General features: G+C 37.4%; 3 protein-coding genes across 9 annotated transcripts; 2 read left to right on the forward strand and 1 right to left on the reverse strand.

The window, feature by feature from the left end:
- Positions 1 to 1877: 1877 nt before the first annotated feature.
- LOC148740665 (separin-like) lies at positions 1878 to 5622 on the forward strand. Of its 4 annotated transcripts, none has more exons than XM_088748916.1 (7): positions 1878 to 1896; positions 2967 to 3171; positions 3588 to 3733; positions 4136 to 4288; positions 4386 to 4553; positions 4995 to 5093; positions 5513 to 5622. In XM_088748916.1, exons 2-7 carry the CDS (start codon positions 3084 to 3086, stop codon positions 5597 to 5599), a joined length of 741 nt encoding a protein of 246 aa, XP_088605042.1. In that variant the 5' UTR covers positions 1878 to 1896; positions 2967 to 3083; the 3' UTR covers positions 5600 to 5622. The 4 variants fall into 4 exon arrangements, with proteins under 4 accessions (XP_088605042.1, XP_088605041.1, XP_088605044.1 ...); XM_088748915.1 differs by lacking the exon at positions 1878 to 1896 and adding an exon at positions 2036 to 2071; XM_088748918.1 differs by lacking the exon at positions 1878 to 1896 and adding an exon at positions 2036 to 2071 and having other exon boundaries at positions 3588 to 3658.
- Positions 5623 to 5635: 13 nt separating this feature from the next.
- On the forward strand, positions 5636 to 9425 carry LOC148740666 (separin-like). Of its 3 annotated transcripts, none has more exons than XR_015996697.1 (5): positions 5636 to 5734; positions 6201 to 6290; positions 6772 to 6982; positions 7281 to 7364; positions 7683 to 9425. XR_015996697.1 is itself a non-coding variant. In XM_088748923.1 (5 exons), exons 1-5 carry the CDS (start codon positions 5651 to 5653, stop codon positions 7687 to 7689), a joined length of 378 nt encoding a protein of 125 aa, XP_088605049.1. In that variant the 5' UTR covers positions 5636 to 5650; the 3' UTR covers positions 7690 to 9425. The 3 variants fall into 3 exon arrangements, 2 of the variants coding, with proteins under 2 accessions (XP_088605049.1, XP_088605050.1); XM_088748923.1 differs by having other exon boundaries at positions 6772 to 6884; XM_088748924.1 differs by having other exon boundaries at positions 6838 to 6884.
- Positions 9351 to 19226, reverse strand: LOC148740667 (separin-like). 2 transcript variants are annotated; one of them, XM_088748914.1, is made up of 15 exons: positions 18814 to 19226; positions 18110 to 18290; positions 17935 to 17970; positions 17413 to 17467; positions 17096 to 17300; positions 16779 to 16983; positions 16212 to 16357; positions 15657 to 15809; positions 15392 to 15559; positions 14855 to 14950; positions 14373 to 14436; positions 13354 to 13437; positions 11817 to 11925; positions 11601 to 11656; positions 9351 to 11091 (listed from the first exon to the last, which is right to left on the reverse strand). In XM_088748914.1, exons 6-12 carry the CDS (start codon positions 16864 to 16866, stop codon positions 13373 to 13375), a joined length of 780 nt encoding a protein of 259 aa, XP_088605040.1. In that variant the 5' UTR covers positions 16867 to 16983; positions 17096 to 17300; positions 17413 to 17467; positions 17935 to 17970; positions 18110 to 18290; positions 18814 to 19226; the 3' UTR covers positions 9351 to 11091; positions 11601 to 11656; positions 11817 to 11925; positions 13354 to 13372. The 2 variants fall into 2 exon arrangements, with proteins under 2 accessions (XP_088605040.1, XP_088605039.1); XM_088748913.1 differs by lacking the exons at positions 17096 to 17300; positions 17413 to 17467.
- Positions 19227 to 19508: the final 282 nt, after the last annotated feature.

Raw genomic sequence — 19508 nt, forward strand, 5'->3', positions numbered from 1 at the left:
ATACATGAAAAAATACGAGGTAGCTTCTCATAACTACGCGGAAGAAAAGCGCATGCATCACATGCAAAAATAATTTATTGAAATCCTGCAAGTGACATTGACCTTGACATTGACATTGACCAATTATTCTGACCAATCAGAATGTCTGGTTTGTTTCTTTCTTTGCACTGAATTAACCCTCTTCTGTACTGAATTAACTCTCTTCTGCACTGAATTAACTGAAAACTGCGTTCATCTTAACCAATCAGAACTGAGAAATTTTTTCATGTATATTATACAATGTACGGTATAGGAGGAAATACCAATTAAACAGGTCTATAATAGTCAGTACGTGTAAACACGGGATTGTTCAGTTTGTGATGTGTGTGTCAGTCGTGGTTTTCATTGATTAATGTTTAGTATGCGCAAGGGGAGGTCTCCCTGAAGGAAGCACTGCAGAGTGAAGTCTTCACACACAAGAGTTACAAGTCCCACCTGTTGAAAGCCAGATGGAAATCAATTTGCTGTGAATATGCAATGCTCCCACCCACAATCCACAAATTTAAGATAATAGTTGGTAAGTTCACTCTTCTTCTTTGGAAATTCCTCTTTCCAAAACTTAGATCTACTCTTCTCCACAGTTATTCAGTAACTTTTTCATAATGGAAATGGGAATTTAGCAGTGGATATTCCATAAGATGGCTCTTCTTATCCACTGATACTAGGTCTAATTGGAATTTGGAGTGTTTGTTTTTGGAGACCCCTAGAAAGATCCTTGGAGTAAGGAAGAAAACTAACAACAAACTCAACCCACATGTGACACCAGGTCCAAGAATTGAACTAATGGGAGGCGAGTGACCTCACCACCGCCCAATCCCAGCTCCCCAATATTGATTTTTTATTTCATTGTTTTCATAAACCGTCGCCAAGTGACCTGTGAAAATTTAGGCAGACTTAGTACCAACAAAACAGTCTGTTCAACCAGATAATTTTTGATCAGTGAATCAATTCATGAGTTTATGAGTAATTCCCAGGTGACAGTTATTTTTTTTAGTATTATCATTGTTGAGATCCTCTACTTGGTTCACTGACTCCTGGAATGGGCTATGGATGCACTTCATAAACTAACACAAATGGCTGAAGAAATCTTTGGTTTAGATGCGTTTTGTACTGGCAAACAGATACACAAGCAAAAGGAAAATTTGTTGGGTAAGGTGATTGAGGAATTTTTGTTTCCTTTTATTCTTGACACAATTCTGCAGAGCCCTGCTTGCAAAGTAGTGCCCCTGATTTCTATGAGCTTCTACTAGGGACAATGTGTTCTGATGACTGGGATAATACAGGGGTTTCATTAAGGGCCAGGCACGGGGCAAATTGACCGGTTGTGAGGACGGTTTTGCCCACCTGATTTGACGGTCTGGAGGAAAGTTTATCTTATAAAGAAGTTCAGTTCAAAGAGTTTTGCCCGCCTGTGAAAACCAGTTTCCCTCCTGCAGAAAACATTAATGAAGCCCCTGATAATATATACCTAAATCATGTGGTTGGCAATACCTTGCAATCCTAATTAATTCAGGCTTTGAGATAGAGTTGTGCTTGTAATTGGATGTGTTATTATCCTGATTAAAATATAGAGAAAAGTGCAATCAAACTGGCCTGAAACATGGGAGAGTTTTCTTCTGTTTTATTATTAAACTTTTAATCACATATTTTGGCATCTATTCCTTTTGTTTGTGCAGATTTGCTAGCCACATCAGAAAGTTCTGGCCAAAACCTTTCTAGTTAGTCAATCCTAAATGACTTGCTCTCATCCCTGTTACAAGTTGGTCAGCTGTATGCTCATCAGGGAGCTGTGAGGGAAGCTTTGAGGCAATTTGTGGATGGTGTTGCACTAGCAAGGCAATTTTGCCTACCATACAGGTGAATTATTAATGTTTAGTAAAAGCTCTGTTAAACTTTTGGACCCACACTAGATCAGAAAGTCATGGAGCATCAATCCAAAATTTTAGATGAGAGAATTTTGAGGATAATATTAACTGTCCTTGTCTGTTACTCTTAGACATCAAGCTGTTACCAGAACAGGAAAGAGAATAAAGTAAGATCTTAAAAATTGTTTGCTGAACATGAAGTTGTGCTGAAAATGAAGGGTTAATTTCTTTTGTTTTATTCCCCTGATGTGAATTCAACATTGAATTAATCTGCTGGTAATTGGTAAATTTGCCTTGTCCAAACCAGCAAAACAGTTATTTTTCAAATTTTTTTCTTTTTTTTTTTTTTTGCAATTACGGCTAATGTATAAACAAATTTCATTTCAACTTCTTATGTCCCCATAGAGCAAGATATCTTAGCTATAGTAAAGATCCCAAAGGGGAATTGTTTACCTCTAAAGATTAATTTGGAACTAGTTTTTAGAAGACTCATCTAGACTACAAAGATAATGGCAAAGTTTACATCCTTTTTGTTAATTTAAGTTGAAGTTTCAACTCAAATTAATTAAAGATGACTTCACTGACTAGTGACCAGGGATATATTACAATTGAATCCCTGTGGTTTTGTTATTTTAGGAGAATAGCAAAGGATTTTTCTAAACCTTTGGTATATATGATAACACCTTCGCTTGTGAGTACTTGTAGCTACTGTTGCATTTGATAGACTTCTATTTGTTATGTACACAAAAGAGAGAGATTTTTCGTGACCTTGTGAAAACCAGTTGGATGCTTTTACCTCTTAGACGTGGCACACAACTCTCCGTGTTTACTGGTATCCCCAATTACTGTGGCACTGAGTGACTCAAAGTTTATCTGCTCCTTTATATGGGATGCAAAAACAAGGAACTAGAACCTTTGATGCCAGAACAAGGAACTAGAACATGGCTGCCAGAACAGGGGATTACAGAACAGGGAACTAAAACATGGGATGCCAGAGCAGGGAACTTAATAAATCTACAAGTAGATTTCTCTTTATTTTGTTATTTCCTTTTTGTCTGTTAGGAAAACAAAGGAGATCTGGTGAAGCTTGCAGAACGTCTTTCCTCCTTGTCACTTGATGACTCTTCAACTAATACTGCTCACCAAAAACTGGCTGCCCTGGTCAAGACTTGAAACATCATGAAGTTTTCCTTGTGTGCAACTGAGAGATACAAACACGGTCTCTTCACTCCTGAAGAAATTTCCCTATTGCAGAACATGCCTAAAGGTACATTATAGTTATTTTACAAGCAATAGCGAGCTTTCAGCTGTGTTATGCAGCCAAACCAGCTTCAAAGAAAGTGTTTAACTGTTCAACTTTCTCAGGATTGGTTTGTAGAACAGTGTGACTCTTATAACAGGAGAATATTTTTTTCTAGCGAAATGTAATTATCACTAATTTAACATAATTCTTTAAGCAAAATGACTTTGTTAAAAACTTTTTGTTACCAGACCACCTCATTTGACTCTTCCCAATTCTTCAGCTCATGCTACACATAGATGATTACATTTGCCATGAATTTTTAGTTCCTTTGACAAGTAGAACTGAAATTTAATTTGTTACGTTGAGCAAATAATGAATTTTGGCAATAATCCCATAGTGTGATATTGACAAGGTAAGAAATTAGAATTATTGTTTTCTAGAGTGGACTGTTTGTACCTTGGAAACCTTCACACATCCAGTAAGCAAGGACAGAGAACTGCTGATCTGCAGGGTAAGGGCTGACTGTGATCCTGCTGTGGTTAAGATTAACACAACATCTGGAGAAGCACAGAACAAGGATTGCACTGTATGTCGATGTGTTTGTAACAACTTGGTTATATTGCGGTTACTCTTTTGTTGTATTTAGGGAGAGTGGACCTCTAACCTCTACGTTGGAGGAGGTAGTAGCTTACAGTCAGTTGAGATTCTGTAGTGCAGGTGTAAGCTTTGTCCAAGGTCACCATGAGGGGTTTTTGGGTAAAACACTGAATTCTCACAATACCTCTTTATTCTAGAAGATCACTAGAAATACGTCTGAGCAAACTGTCTGGATATCTGACAAAACAGTGGGGGTAACCTGCGCTTACTAGTAGATAATTTCTCATTTAACCACTAGAAAGTCTGTAAGTAATGATAAAAGCACAAGAACAGGGTTGGCGAAGTAAATTAACCTAATTAACTATTGACTGAAACAATTTATTTTGTAAAGGGAGACAAAGTTGTTGTGGATCTTTCAAAGCTGTTCCAGTCTGGTGTATTGGAGGAATTTACAGACATAATGAATGACAGCATCAAAAGCATGAATATTAACAACACAACCGAGTGGTGGACACTAAGGACAAGGCTTGACAGGAGAATGAAGGTGATCAGCATTTCAACTCTCACGAGCCATGAATGTGTATCCTCTCCTATGACATAACTGAAAGTCTAAATTGTAATAATTATGATCATTTCTTTAGAACCTTTTGGAGAAACTTGAAGGTTCTTGGCTTGGAAGATGGAGAGGAGTTCTTCTTGGTCAGCCTATTGATGAAGAGTATTGTGAATCAATAGCATCCTTAGCCAGAGAGTTGGAAGACAAAGTTTCAATCCTGTGTGGATGCCGTCCTGATAATCATTTGCTTGAAGTATGTTGTGCATGAATCAATCAGAGTTTCCCGAGTTATAAGGATGGCAGATTGTATGAAAAATGTTTTGTCCATCAATCTTTGTTATGGTTTGTGTGCCATCTTTGGTGCTTGACCCAAAGATGACAATTGAAGTAGCAAAACCTTGCATAGTAACCGAATGGGAACTAGGGATGGTTGAGTGGCAAGAGCACTCACCTCCCTGCTGTTCCACAGGTTCAATTCCCAGACCTGGTGTCATATGTGGTATGTGGGTCGGTATGTCCTTGCTCCAAGGGTTTTTATACAGGTTCCTTGGTTTTCCTCCCTCCACAAAAACCAACATTTCAACATTTCACTTTAAACCAGTGGACAAGAAGAACCACCTCATGGAATGCTGCCAGCTAAATCCCATTGTCCTTAATAATATTTTTATTAGTAAGTGTCCTTTGTTTGTTGTAGGTCCTCATAGATTCGTCATTTTGCTTGTCAAGAAAAGAAACTGCTGAAGCACTGATTGAAATTACTGCCATGGATGCTACCTTACCTTCTTTTGAAAAAGTAAGAACAAGAAAATTTTTGTTCCAAGCAAAGAATTCATAATCAAGTGTCTAAAGTAAGTTGGAATTTCACTGCTTTTGTCAAAGCATAGGGCTAACTCTTCACTCTAATGAAGGGCTAAAGTCAGAATTAGCAACTACTTACATTAACTAAATTGTAATTTGGTCCACTTGTGTTTCCTAGACATAGCAACCCTCTGGTTTTTTTCTTCTCAACCTGTATTGCAATAAGCTGTTGTGATTATTTTTGTTTTGATTATTTGGTGTTTGATAAAATTGCACTCTATTGGTTTATCATCGTCAATTGCCTGACAGGAGAATGTGTTTAGTCTTAGCTGCTAGAGACAAAGGGAGGTTCCTCAGTCTTGGCCCTTAAGTAATCATCTCTCATTTCATGATCTCTCACATTGCATGTTTCAGCTACTTGATGAAGTTCAGAACCTCACTGACAAGCTATTTGAAGATACAGACAAGAAAAGCTGCATAAACAGTTTCAAGGGAACATAAAGGTTAATTTTCTTTCTTACCTTCATTACTTGTACTCTCGAGAAATTATTGATGACAACAAAATTCCTTCTCAGGTCTAGAGGTCACTCTGCAGAGAACATTCCTCGTCATCCTGTAATCCTAACTCTTGGAAAAGTAAGAGCCAGCTTTTTTAGGTCTTACATTTGTTTAGTAATCAGCCATTAAATGTATTCTAGCTCTAGCTCTGAAGACCTGAAAACTGAACAACCAATATGTGGGTTCTTTGTAAATAGATGTTGGTGAACTGTCAAGGAATCAAAGCTTAGCCAAACACAAGGGTGGGGGAAAAGGCATCTGTAATGGACTGACATTCCATATTAGTTTAAAAAGTGGTCATATGCAACATTAGTTTAATGGGTACTGGTTGCTCACCATTATATTCAAAGTGTTCAGACACTAAAGTAGACTTATGGGCATGCACACATATGCTGTAGTTGCAAGATGTGTGCCAAAATTGTGGTAGCAGATCTTACTTATCAACTCATTCAGTATTGGGACATACTCTTCTACAATATTTGAAACCAGAGTCAATTTCTGGCATATCTATACATCAAACTGATCTGTATTTTATGATTCATAGGATATTCAGCATCTTCCATGGGAAAGCATATCGATCCTGTTTGACCAACCTGTGACAAGGGTCCCATCTCTGCAATTTCTCTTTTTCCAGGTACACATTCCATTAAGAGGTCTTTGAAAGTTTGAAGACCTGACTTGTTTCTCAAACAACTGTCATGTTTTCTCCCAGAACCATATTGATTTTTATCTCTGCTATGCTGTCAACAGTGGAAAGAAATTTATTTTAATTAATTATATCAACCCTGATGCCCACTGATTGTGTAAACCATGGTTTGGGTTAGACCTTGTGTAAAGAACTGGCTCATTTGGTTTCTGGAGCATAATTCTCCCTTACAATAATAGTTTTGTAATTTTAGGAAAAGAAGTTGTGATCTGATACAAAAAAAGTGTTTGTCATTTCATTATCTATTAGCCAAGGTAAGCATACAGGAAAAATTGTCAATTGATTGAATAGAATGAAGGTCTTTTGAAATGTGGTTGCCTACCACAACAACTTTTGTGCCAGATTCTTAGCTTTTAATACCTTGATATTCATTGTCAGTTAATATTCTTTTCTGCATTTTTCTTGATAGTTATCGTGTCAAAGACAGTTGCCTGAGATTGATCCTGAGAAAACATTCTATGCATTCAATCCTCAGAATAACCTGCCCAACATCCAGAAAATGTTTCAGAAGTGGTTTGAAAGGTACAAAACACAAGCAAACGATTGAAGCAAATGAAACAGAAGAAAGACCTGATGTTGTGTTTCTTATATATTAAACTAGGCTATACAAGTTGATAGAGGTAACACCAATATATTATAAACTGAACAAATAGATTCAATGTTGCTGTGTGTCTGTTTAGTAATAGATCACAGATGACATCAAAATGTAGTAAGAACAAAAAGTGACACAGGAAGCCCAGCCAAGTGTGTCACTGATTTTGGCATTTTGGCAACATGTAATGGTTTTAGAGGATAAGAAAGCAAAATGTTGTTGATGGTGACATTACTCTTGCACCTGTTTTTTAATAGATCACAAGTACGAACCAATCAAAATGCTTGTATAATCCAGCTTATATGAATAATTGTTGTCACTTGCAGCGAAGATGGATGGCAAGGTATCACAGGAAAGGCTCCCACACAGGAAGAGTTCAGGAGTGCTTTAACTGACCATGACCTGTTCATGTGAGTTATTGTAAAGGCTCCAGTAAGGGGCCTATTGGCCCACACAGCCAACTAGGAGTATTACCATTCACCCCCCCCCCCCCTGACAATTCGGCAGAAGCCATTTGTCCTTCTGGGTGAAGAGAGGCACCGTGAGAGTAAAGTGTTTTGCCCACAAAGACTTAATATACTTCTGTTTCATAGTGAGGGTAAAGGTCAAGTGATGGGAGAATTAGGTTTTGCAGTAAGCCTTATTATCAAAGCATGAATGTTTGGAATTCAGAAATGGATCGTTCTTGTCAACAAAAAGCACTAAAAAAGTTTTGTTTTTTGTGACAGGACTTAGGTCTTGCTCAAAGTGCAGCAACTGCTACTACCACTCCTACACCAATGGGTTCACTTGCTCATGAAATTTATAGAATAATGTGCAATAAAGGATATGCTAAGCTAGACTTTTCATCTGTGTTCCAGTTCCTGAAGGAAGATCAACATTGAGATAGTTTATTTATGTTAGGTATTTTTTTGGTTGACACAATTTTAATTCGAGGCAATTCTGGAAGAATAGGTTGTTTTGCCATTTTAATTTATTTGTAAACTAGTTGCTCTAGGTGTGGAGAATGGCAGACAAAAGTACTGTTAAAGGTGACTTGGAGATGTCACGAATGATTAGAAGGGTTTCACTCCCCATGTCTGGAAATTTGGCTTGATGCAAACAGATATACCTTTAATAGAGGCTAAATGGGGCCAAATGGCCTCATTATTTACTATACCATTCATCCATTCATGTCAAAAGCAAAATGAAAGGAAAGTGGTCTTCTGATCAAAGGGTGTCAGCGAATTTTTAGGTGCTTGCTGTAGTGTAAGTTACAAAAAAAATTTCTAAACTTTTACACAGTAAATTTTGGTCCATGTCATCTGTAGTTAACTTCAAAAAGACAGACATTGCCATATCTGAGGCCAGTTGAAACATTTGTGCATCAACTTGATGAATTCATTTTGTAACTTATACCCCATTCACACCAGAAAACTTGTTTAGTTAAACCAGGTTTAACTAAATAAAAATCAGAAGCAGAGAACTGAAAAACTAAATTTTCCACGAGATTCAAGCAATTCCTAAATTGTATTTTCAATGTGCCACATTTGAAGTTAACCAAATATTGATTTGAGCAGCTTCTATGGAGCTGTTGTGTTAAACCATGTTTAACAAAACAGCCTTAAAGCATGTTTAGGCTTTGGTGTCAATGGGGTATTAGTCATCCTCAGCGTTACCACTGGTCATTCCAGGTGGTTCAATAATCTTCACCAAGGGATCAGATTAATAATTTCTTTACCGCTCAGCAAACAGTATTATTTTTGCCATTGCACTATTTTGATACAGCATGCCCAATATAGCCAAGGTGTCGAGTACATGTATACACAAAGTTACTTAGGGTGGTTGTTTTCAGGATCTACTGAAACAGTTCTTTTTATTGGTTAACATTTTGATTAACATTTTGATCATTGCATGACTGCAAGAAGTTGCCACCTCGGTGGTCTATCACTGGCCTTAAAGCATAAGTATTAACCCTTTCACTCCTGAAACCTCAACAGTAACTCTCCTGGATTTTCAAAGGCTGGATAGTACTATTCACAGAATAAATCTCTACTGGGCGGGTAGTGGAGTGTGTTTTGTTAACCATTCTACACTGAATTGCGATGTATCTGTTGGATATGGTTTTTCACCCATTGAACAAATAGACTTTGGTTTTAAGGGTAAGGCTTGCTGATTGGTTTTATGCTGTTTTTTAAAGTCCTTGGCAGCCATCCTTTCAAATGTCTGGCAAAAATGGGGAAGCTCTGTGTGAAATCCCATTTAATGCCTGTAAAGGGTTAAAGCAGTTTGTTAGCTCAGCATTGACTATGGAAAACAGCCATTTCAGTGGGTGTTTCCTGTATCAATAAAGATCTAAAAAACAGACAGGTAAACTACCAGAAATTTAATTTTGTACTGTTAGTGCAAAACATAAATAAACTGGCAAATTTAATTCTTTATTTAGTATGAAATGTGATACATAATACTAATTAATATTTTACAATTGTTGAGCACTTTGTTTCATTCTTCACATGCACAGAAATGTGTCCATACCCATCTTGGAGAAAACAAAACAGGACTCTAAAAAATTGTAATTCAAGAACATCAAGCCTGACTTCAGTATCTGTATTCTCCACATTTCTCTCTATACATTTCCTTTGTTTAGCAATCAAATCTTAGGTTGAAGATAATTTCCTTTATTCTCATGATCCTAATGAATGATTCGGCAGTATCACTGTGTGGAGATATTAGATGCTGATTACTCTTAAGGGTTTGAAAAGTCAACCAAGGGCTTTCTCTGTTTGTTTGGTCCCCCTCTTCCTTTCCCCGTTTGTTTTCATGAAGTTTGCTTGAAAACTACTTCTCTTTCACCATAGCAAACCTTTCAACAATCAACAAAAATGCACATTTGCCTGATTTTCAGAGCTACATATGAAGATATATCTTTAAAATCGAGGTTGACACTCAAGCAAGAATACTTGCATTTCCAAGGAGAAACTCATTTTAGATCTTTAAAATTAAGTAAAAAAGGGTTGCTTTTATATTGTTGCATTAACTTCGACAAAATTATTGAAAATACACATTTGAGAGGAAACCTGGAACTATATATTTACATGATTACACTTTATTGAGGCAACAACACCATCATCATCATTTCAAGCTCAATTATTAAAACAAATATTGACACTAAAATTATTAGGTACCTTCTTGGAATTCATTCTGTTATGAATTGTATCCTTTTCCATTTTTTTCACAATTGGTACAGATATCAGAGAAATGCCCTTAATATGCAAGCTAAACTTTAATTGCCAATGTTAAACAATATACAGATGACACATTTCTCAAATTGTTCCCAATTGATGATATAATAAGGTAAAATGGTTACAAACAGTTAATAACTGTAACCTTGGTTTGTTATTTGACAAAGCAAATTTTGTTATGTATTCCTTGGATATGTTGGTACTGACATGATTTCAAAAAGAGTTAGTGCGATAGAGAATAAGAGCTGTAGTAGAACAGGAAAAAAAAGATAATGTCCCTCTCTGTTTCAAATGGGTTTCTTTCCTGTACAACTTAACAGGATTGTGGGACAAAGTATGACAAACTGGCTCTGCTTAAACTGATTGGGTACTTTCAGCCCATGTAGATTTAGCACCTATCGCATATGGTAGTCAACAGTTAAGTGCTCTATCAGCATTAAAATTGTATGCACTACCATTTCCAAACACACTCTGCACAATGCTTGTCCTCTTTGCCACACAATCAGCACTAGTATGGTAAATACTTTGCTATTGCTTACTGGAACTAGAGATATTTTAGTATATAATCCTTGGTTAATCATTCTGTTCCTTGGTGTAAGCTGGAAGGCCATAAACTACAGGAGATGCTCCTATCAGATATTTCAGTTTACAAGCTTGTCGCGACTGGCTTAGTACTTGTGGTAACGAGAAACAAGACCCAGATTGAAGCCACTGTTTCAGCAGCAATTCAGTGAAGCGATCAATGTCTTTGTCAGTAACATCCCGCAAGTTAGCAACGATGGCTGGGCTGAGAGTGAATACATTATAAATAGATTACATGCTACATATCTATACAGTGAACCATAGAGTAGAGCTATGGTCTTTGAAGAATAACTAGTTCCTTGAGGGTCTGGTCCAAGAAAAGGGAGTGCCCAACCTATAAGGAAAGCAAAGTTATACGAGTTTCCCAATGACAAAGGTCAATAGCAGTTGACATTTGGGTTCAAATCAGGACTTGACACTAATGGTAGCCAACTAGCCACACACTTGTAGAAATTCAGTTTTGGCCAGTGTTTTTCGATTTCCACTAGCCAGTGAAGCTAGCAAACAAACTGAAATTGTCATAACATCTAACTTGTCACTGGCCACTTGGCTAGTAAGTTGAAAAGTTAGTGTTGAGCTCTGTCAAATAGAGCCAGAGGTTTCACTAAAAGCTGGTTATCAGCTGTCTATCACTGCCCATGAGTCCTCTTACTGCTGTCTATTGAGCCTGCGAGCTGGCTCTCATGTTTAAGTCTTGCCTTAGGACCCCTTTTCCAAGGACAGCTACCCACTACTATATCAACAGCTGCTTAAGCAAAAAGCTGTTGAAACCTGCAGTATAGCACGTCAGTAAAAGACTTTGTAAGGGTACTAACACACAAGAAATGAATGCCAAAGACATACCAGCCTGCCAGAAGATAGCTTAAGGCCATCCCCCTTGGCTCACACTCTCCACCAACCTAATGAATTAAAATAGAGTGGTTACTTATATGCCCCATGCCTAGTCTCAACCAACTACACATCTGAACCAGACAATTGGACACTTCCTTTGCATTTTCTTGGTTTGTCAACAACAATTATGTGATAATGTTTTTCCTTCACGGTCAGGTATAAACTAACCTGTAGTTTTCCCGAACTGCAACCCATAAGCAGAGTAACAGCTCAACAATCCAACCTTTGAATGTCATCACCCTGCAGAAATTCATGCCCAGTGCCATGACCAAAATATCTAGAAAGAATATTGATGCGATGATTAAAGCAACAACAACAATAAAACTTTCTACTGTAGATACCCTTATCTGAAAATGTTTATCGCATCTAGAACTAAGTATGGGATCATGTTTACTGCAGGTGCTCTCCACTGATATATCAGTTGAGAGTCAGTCAACACTTGGGTGACACTTGGTCGATAGTCAGTTGGCACTTGGTTGATGGTTGGTTCACAGCTGGCCGATACTTGGTTGAGACTTGGTCGACAGTTGATGGTCAATATCTTTACCGATACATTGACCGACTGTCAGCCAAATGTCAACCAACATATCGGTCAAATGTTAACTGACTCTCGACAAATAATTATGTCAACCGATGTATTGGTTGAGAGCACCTACAGTAAATATGATCCTTAATAAGTGTAACAGTTGTATTATGGACCCAGTTTAGCAGCTAAGCAACTGCAACTCACGCAAGAGCATCAAATGTCATATAAAAAGGGTCATAGATACTGATTTCACTTCTAAAATAAAAAAAAAACACCATCTCCCCTGTTTCAGTTGTAATTTGCATATAGTTCAGTCAATGTAACATAAATCATTACTGGTAGTAACTGATACAGACATATCAGAATGATAATAACATGGGTCATCCAACCTAATTAGTCACACAAGCAAAATTTCAAGTATGTATAAAAGAAACCCAAAGTACCTTTGTCTCTATCTTAGTCAACTTATTTAACATTTAAGAGTCATGATTCTCAGTATTTCAGCACTGACAGCTCTGCAAATATCCAACCTCTACGACCTTTTAAATTTTCTACTTTGTCAATGGCAGGCTTAGCAATTTTCAGGGTTTCAGAACTAGGGTTTATTTTAGAGGTATGCATATCAGAGGGGTGTGAGGGGAACCTTCTTTTCAAAAACTTTGTAAGAGCCAAATTCTTTATATTCCCCCTGATCTGTTGTATACATTTCTTGGTAGAGAACTTGTAGTGCTTAAAGATGGAAGCCGACATTCTCAAATGGAGGAAAATGTCACCAGTACATGACAGTTTTTGTTGGGAAGAAGGAGAGGGGTAAATTGCAGGCTGATGAGAGATAGGAAGCATACCAGAAGCTTGCTGTTCTTGACAGAGGGGGCCCATTTAAAAGGAGATCTACTGGAGTGCTTTTAGTTATTCACATGAACAGGTCATGGACAGTCAAAGCTGATGGGAGACCCAAGAATAGTGCACTGGACTCCGGGTTGAGAGGTCTGGGTTTGTGTACTGGCTGGGTTAGTGTGTTGTGTTTGTGGGCAAAACACTTTACTCTCACAGTGCCTCTCTTCACCCAGAAGGACAAATGGCTTCTGCCGAATTGTCGGGGGGGGGGGTGAGTGGTAATACTCCTAGTTGGCTGTGTGGGCCAATAGGCCCCTTACTGGAGCCTTTACAGTAACTCACATGAACAGGTCATGGTCAGTTAAAGCACTCCTGAACTCTTCCTGTGTGGGAGCCTTTCCTGAGATACCTTGCCATCCATCTTCGCTGCAAGTGACAACAATTATTCATATACGTTGGATTATACAAGCATTTGGATTGGTTTGTACTTGTGATCTATTAAAAAACAGATGCAAGAGTAATGTCACCATCAACAACATTTTGCTTTCTTATTGTTTAAAACCATTACATGCTGCCAAAATGCCAAAATCAGTGACACACTTGGCTGGGTTTCCTGTGCCACTTTTTTATTCTTACTACATTTTGATGTCATCTGTGATCTATTACTAAACAGACACACAGCAACATTGAATCTATTTGTTCAGTTTATAATATATTGGTGTTACCTCTGTCAACTTGTATAGCCTAGTTTAATATATAAGAAACAACATCAGGCCTTTCTTCTGTTTCATTTGCTTCAATCGTTTGCTTGTGTTTTGTACCTTTCAAACCACTTCTGAAACATTTTCTGGGTGTTGGGTAGGTTATTCTAAGGATTTTTATTTTATTTATTTTTTTTTTTATTTATTTTCAAAATTGTAAAGCGCCATAGAGCTTTTAGGATATGGCGCTCTAAAAATCTATATTATTATTATTATTATTATTATTGATTGAGTGCATAGAATGTTTTCTCAGGATCAATCTCAGGCAACTGTCTTTGACACGATAACTGTCAAGAGAAATGCAGAAAAAATATTAACTGACAATGAATATCAAGGTATTAAAAAGCTAAGAATCTGGCACAAAAGTTGTTGTGGTAGGCAACCACATTTCAAAAGACCTTCATTCAATTCAATCAATTGACAATTTTTCCTGTATGCTTACCTTGGCTAATAGATAATAAAATGACAAACATTTTTTTGTATCAGATCACAACTTCTTTTCATAAAATTACAAAACTATTATTGTAAGGGAGAATTATGCTCCAGAAACCAAATGAGCCAGTTCTTTACACAAGGTCTAACCCAAGGTCTAACCCAAACCTAAGCTTTTCTTGTCTGTATCTTCAAATAGCTTGTCAGTGAGGTTCTGAACTTCATCAAGTAGCTGAAACATGCAATGTGAGAGATCATGAAATGAGAGATGATTACTTAAGGGCCAAGGATGAGGAACCTCCCTTTGTCTCTAGTAGCTAAGACTAAACACATTCTCCTGTCAGGCAATTGATGATGATAAACCAATAGAGTGCAATTTTATCAAACACCAAATAATCAAAACAAAAATAATCACAACAGCTTATTGCAATACAGGTTGAGAAGAAAAAAACCAGAGGGTTGCTATGTCTGGGAAACACAAGTGGACCAAAATACAATTTAGTTAATGTCAGTAGTTGCTAAATCTGACTTAAGCCCTTCATTAGAGTGAAGAGTTAGCCCTATGCTTTGACAAAAGCAGTGAAATTCCAACTTACTCTAGACACTTGATTATGAATTCTTTGATTGCAACAAAATTTTCTTGTTCTTACTTTTTCAAAAGGTAAGGTAGCATCCATGGCAGTAATTTCAATCAGTGCTTCAGCAGTTTCTTTTCTTGACAAGCAAAATGACGAATCTATGAGGACCTACAACAAACAAAGGACACTTAATAATAAAAATATTAATAATGACAATGGGATTTAGCTGGGGGCATTCCATGAAGTGGTTCTTCTTGTCCACTGGTTTAAAGTGAAATGTTGAAATGTTGGTTTTTGTGGAGGGAGGAAAACCAAGGAACCTGTACAAAAACCCTTGGAGCAAGGACATACCGACCCACATACCACATATGACACCAGGTCTGGGAATTGAACCTGTGGAACAGCAGGGAGGTGAGTGCTCTTCCCACTGAACCATCCCTAGTTCCCATTCGGTTACTATGCAAGGTTTTGCTACTTCAATTGTCATCTTTGGGTCAAGCACCAAAGATGGCACACAAATCATAACAAAGATTGATGGACAAAACATTTTTCATACAATCTGCCATCCTTATAACTCGGGAAACTCTGATTGATTCATGCACAACATACTTCAAGCAAATGATTATCAGGACAACATCCACACAGGATTGAAACTTTCTCTTCCAACTCTCTGGCTAAGGATGCTATTGATTCACAATACTCTTCATCAATAGGCTGACCAAGAGGAACTCCTCTCCATCTTCCAAGCCAAGAACCTTCAAGTTTCTCCAAAAGGTTCTAAAGAAATGACCATAATTATTACAATTTAGACTTTCAGTTATGTCATAGGAGAGGATACACATTCATGGCTTGTGAGAGTTGAAATGTTGATCACCTTCATTCTCCTGTCAAGCCTTGTCCTTAGTGTCCACCACTCGGTTGTGTTGTTAATATTCATGCTTTTGATGCTGTCATTCATTATGACTGTAAATTCCTCCAATACTCCAGACTGGAACAGCTTTGAAAGATCCACAACAACTTTGTCTCCCTTTACAAAATAAATTGTTTCAGTCAATAGTTAATTAGGTTAATTTACTTCGCCAACCCTGTTCTTGTGCTTTTATCATTACTTACAGACTTTCTAGTGGTTAAATGAGAAATTATCTACTAGTAAGCTCAGGTTATCCCCAGTGTTTTGTCAGATATCCAGACAGTTTGCTCAGACGTATTTCTAGTGATCTTCTAGAATAAAGAGGTATTGTGAGAATTCAGTGTTTTACCCAAAAACCCCTCATGGTGACCTTGGACAAAGCTTCCACCTGCACTACAGAATCTCAACTGACTGTAAGCTACTACCTCCTCCAACGTAGAGGTGAGAGGTCCACTCTCCCTAAATACAACAACAGAGTAACCGCAATATAACCAAGTTGTTACAAACACATCGACATACAGTGCAATCCTTGTTCTGTGCTTCTCCAGATGTTGTGTTAATCTTAACCACAGCAGGATCACAGTCAGCCCTTACCCTGCAGATCAGCAGTTCTCTGTCCTTGCTTACTGGATGTGTGAAGGTTTCCAAAGTGCAAACAGTCCACTCTAGAAAACAATAATTCTAATTTCTTACCTTGTCAATATCACACTATAGGATTATTGCCAAAATTCATTATTTGCTCAACGTAACAAATTAAATTTCAGTTCTACTTGTCAAAGGAACTAAAAATTCATGGCAAATGTAATCATCAGTTGTATGTGTAGCATGAGCTGAAGAATTGGGAAGAGTCAAATGAGGTGGTCTGGTAACAAAAAGTTTTTAACAAAGTCATTTTGCTTAAAGAATTATGTTAAATTAGTGATAATTACATTTCGCTAGAAAAAAATATTCTCCTGTTATAAGAGTCACACTGTTCTACAAACCAATCCTGAGAAAGTTGAACAGTTAAACACTTTCTTTGAAGCTGGTTTGGCTGCATAACACAGCTGAAAGCTTGCTATTGCTTGTAAAATAACTATAATGTACCTTTAGGCATGTTCTGCAATAGGGAAATTTCTTCAGGAGTGAAGAGACCGTGTTTGTATCTCTCAGTTGCACACAAGGAAAACTTCATGATGTTTCAAGTCTTGACCAGGGCAGCCAGTTTTTGGTGAGCAGTATTAGTTGAAGAGTCATCAAGTGACAAGGAGGAAAGACGTTCTGCAAGCTTCACCAGATCTCCTTTGTTTTCCTAACAGACAAAAAGGAAATAACAAAATAAAGAGAAATCTACTTGTAGATTTATTAAGTTCCCTGCTCTGGCATCCCATGTTCTAGTTCCCTGTTGACATCCCATGTCTTACAGTAGTTCCCTGTTCTGGCATCCATGTTCTAGTTCCCTGTTCTGTAATCCCCTGTTCTCGCAGCCATGTTCTAGTTCCTTGTTCTGGCATCAAAGGTTCTAGTTCCTTGTTTTTGCATCCCATATAAAGGAGCAGATAAACTTTGAGTCACTCAGTGCCACAGTAATTGGGGATACCAGTAAACACGGAGAGTTGTGTGCCATGTCTAAGAGGTAAAAGCATCCAACTGGTTTTCACAAGGTCACGAAAAATCTCTCTCTTTTGTGTACATAACAAATAGAAGTCTATCAAATGCAACAGTAGCTACAAGTACTCACAAGCAAAGGTGTTATCATATATACCAAAGGTTTAGAAAAATCCTTTGCTATTCTCCTAAAATAACAAAACCACAGGGATTCAATTGAAAATATCCCTGGTCACTAGTCAGTGAAGTCATCTTTAATTAATTTGAGTTGAAACTTCAACTTAAATTAACAAAAAGGATGTAAACTTTGCCATTATCTTTGTAGTCTAGATGAGTCTTCTAAAAACTAGTTCCAAATTATTCTTTAGAGGTAAACAATTCCCCTTTGGCATCTTTACTATAGCTAAGATATCTTGCTCTATGGGGACATAAGAAGTTGAAATGAAATTTGTTTATACATTTGCCGTAATTGCAAAAAAAAAAAAAAGAAAAAAATTGGAAAAATAACTGTTTTGCTGGTTTGGACAAGGCAAATTTACCAATTACCAGCAGATTAATTCAATGTTGAATTCACATCAGGGGAATAAAACAAAAGAAATTAACCCTTCATTTTCAGCACAACTTCATGTTCAGCAAACAATTTTTAAGATCTTACTTTATTCTCTTTCCTGTTCTGGTAACAGCTTGATGTCTAAGAGTAACAGACAAGGACAGTTAATATTATCCTCAAAATTCTCTCGTCTAAAATTTTGGATTGATGCTCCTTGACTTTCTGATCTAGTGTGGGTCCAAAAGTTTAACAGAGCTTTTACTAAACATTAATAATTCACCTGTATGGTAGGCAAAATTGCCTTGCTAGTGCAACACCATCCACAAACTGCCTCAAAGCTTCCCTCACAGCTCCCTGATGAGCATACAGCTGACCAACTTGTAACAGGGATGAGAGCAAGTCATTTAGGATTGACTAACTAGAAAGGTTTTGGCCAGAACTTTCTGATGTGGCTAGCAAATCTGCACAAACAAAAGGAATAGATGCCAAAATATGTGATTAAAAGTTTAATAATAAAACAGAAGAAAACTCTCCCATGTTTCAGGCCAGTTTGATTGCACTTTTCTCTATATTTTAATCAGGATAATAACACATCCAATTACAAGCACAACTCTATCTCATAGCCTGAATTAGGATTGCAAGGTATTGCCAACCACATGATTTAGGTATATATTATCGGGGGCTTCATTAATGTTTTCTGCAGGAGGGAAACTGGTTTTCACAGGCGGGCAAAACTCTTTGAACTGAACTTCTTTATAAGATAAACTTTCCTCCAGACCGTCAAATCAGGTGGGCAAAACCGTCCTCACAACCGGTCAATTTGCCCGGTGCCTGGCCCTTAATAAAACCCCTGTATTATCCCAGTCATCAGAACACATTGTCCCTAGTAGAAGCTCATAGAAATCAGGGGCACTACTTTGCAAGCAGGGCTCTGCAGAATTGTGTCAAGAATAAAAGGAAACAAAAATTCCTCAATCACCTTACCCAACAAATTTTCCTTTTGCTTGTGTATCTGTTTGCCAGTACAAAACGCATCTAAACCAAAGATTTCTTCAGCCATTTGTGTTAGTTTATGAAGTGCATCCATAGCCCATTCCAGGAGTCAGTGAACCAAGTAGAGGATCTCAACAATGATAATACTAAAAAAAATAACTGTCACCTGGGAATTACTCATAAACTCATGAATTGATTCACTGATCAAAAATTATCTGGTTGAACAGACTGTTTTGTTGGTACTAAGTCTGCCTAAATTTTCACAGGTCACTTGGCGACGGTTTATGAAAACAATGAAATAAAAAATCAATATTGGGGAGCTGGGATTGGGCGGTGGTGAGGTCACTCGCCTCCCATTAGTTCAATTCTTGGACCTGGTGTCACACGTGGGTTGAGTTTGTTGTTAGTTTTCTTCCTTACTCCAAGGATCTTTCTAGGGGTCTCCAAAAACAAACACTCCAAATTCCAATTAGACCTAGTATCAGTGGATAAGAAGAGCCATCTTATGGAATATCCACTGCTAAATTCCCATTTCCATTATGAAAAAGTTACTGAATAACTGTGGAGAAGAGTAGATCTAAGTTTTGGAAAGAGGAATTTCCAAAGAAGAAGAGTGAACTTACCAACTATTACCGTATTTACCCGTGTATAAGTCGACCTTTTTTGACCAAATTTACACCCTAAAA

This window comes from Stylophora pistillata, chromosome 2, assembly GCF_964205215.1.
Source record: "Stylophora pistillata chromosome 2, jaStyPist1.2, whole genome shotgun sequence".
Taxonomy (NCBI): domain Eukaryota; kingdom Metazoa; phylum Cnidaria; class Anthozoa; order Scleractinia; family Pocilloporidae; genus Stylophora; species Stylophora pistillata.

Bases quoted from the DNA above. Each gene is read 5' to 3' on its own strand.
- LOC148740666 (XM_088748923.1), top strand. From the start codon at position 5,651: ATGACAACAAAATTCCTTCTCAGGTCTAGAGGTCACTCTGCAGAGAAC. The intron at 5,735-6,200 runs GTAAGAGCCAGC...TATGATTCATAG, and splicing joins TAATCCTAACTCTTGGAAAA to GATATTCAGCATCTTCCATG. The intron at 6,291-6,771 runs GTACACATTCCA...TTTTCTTGATAG, and splicing joins TGCAATTTCTCTTTTTCCAG to TTATCGTGTCAAAGACAGTT.
- LOC148740667 (XM_088748913.1), bottom strand. From the start codon at position 16,866: ATGAAGTTTTCCTTGTGTGCAACTGAGAGATACAAACACGGTCTCTTC. The intron at 14,951-15,391 runs GTATGTTGTGCA...TGTTTGTTGTAG, and splicing joins CTGATAATCATTTGCTTGAA to GTCCTCATAGATTCGTCATT. The intron at 13,438-14,372 runs GTTTGGGTTAGA...TGTCACTTGCAG, and splicing joins TACAGACAAGAAAAGCTTAG to CGAAGATGGATGGCAAGGTA.
- LOC148740665 (XM_088748916.1), top strand. From the start codon at position 3,084: ATGAAGTTTTCCTTGTGTGCAACTGAGAGATACAAACACGGTCTCTTC. The intron at 4,289-4,385 runs GTGATCAGCATT...TCATTTCTTTAG, and splicing joins GGCTTGACAGGAGAATGAAG to AACCTTTTGGAGAAACTTGA. The intron at 5,094-5,512 runs GTAAGAACAAGA...TGCATGTTTCAG, and splicing joins CCTTACCTTCTTTTGAAAAA to CTACTTGATGAAGTTCAGAA.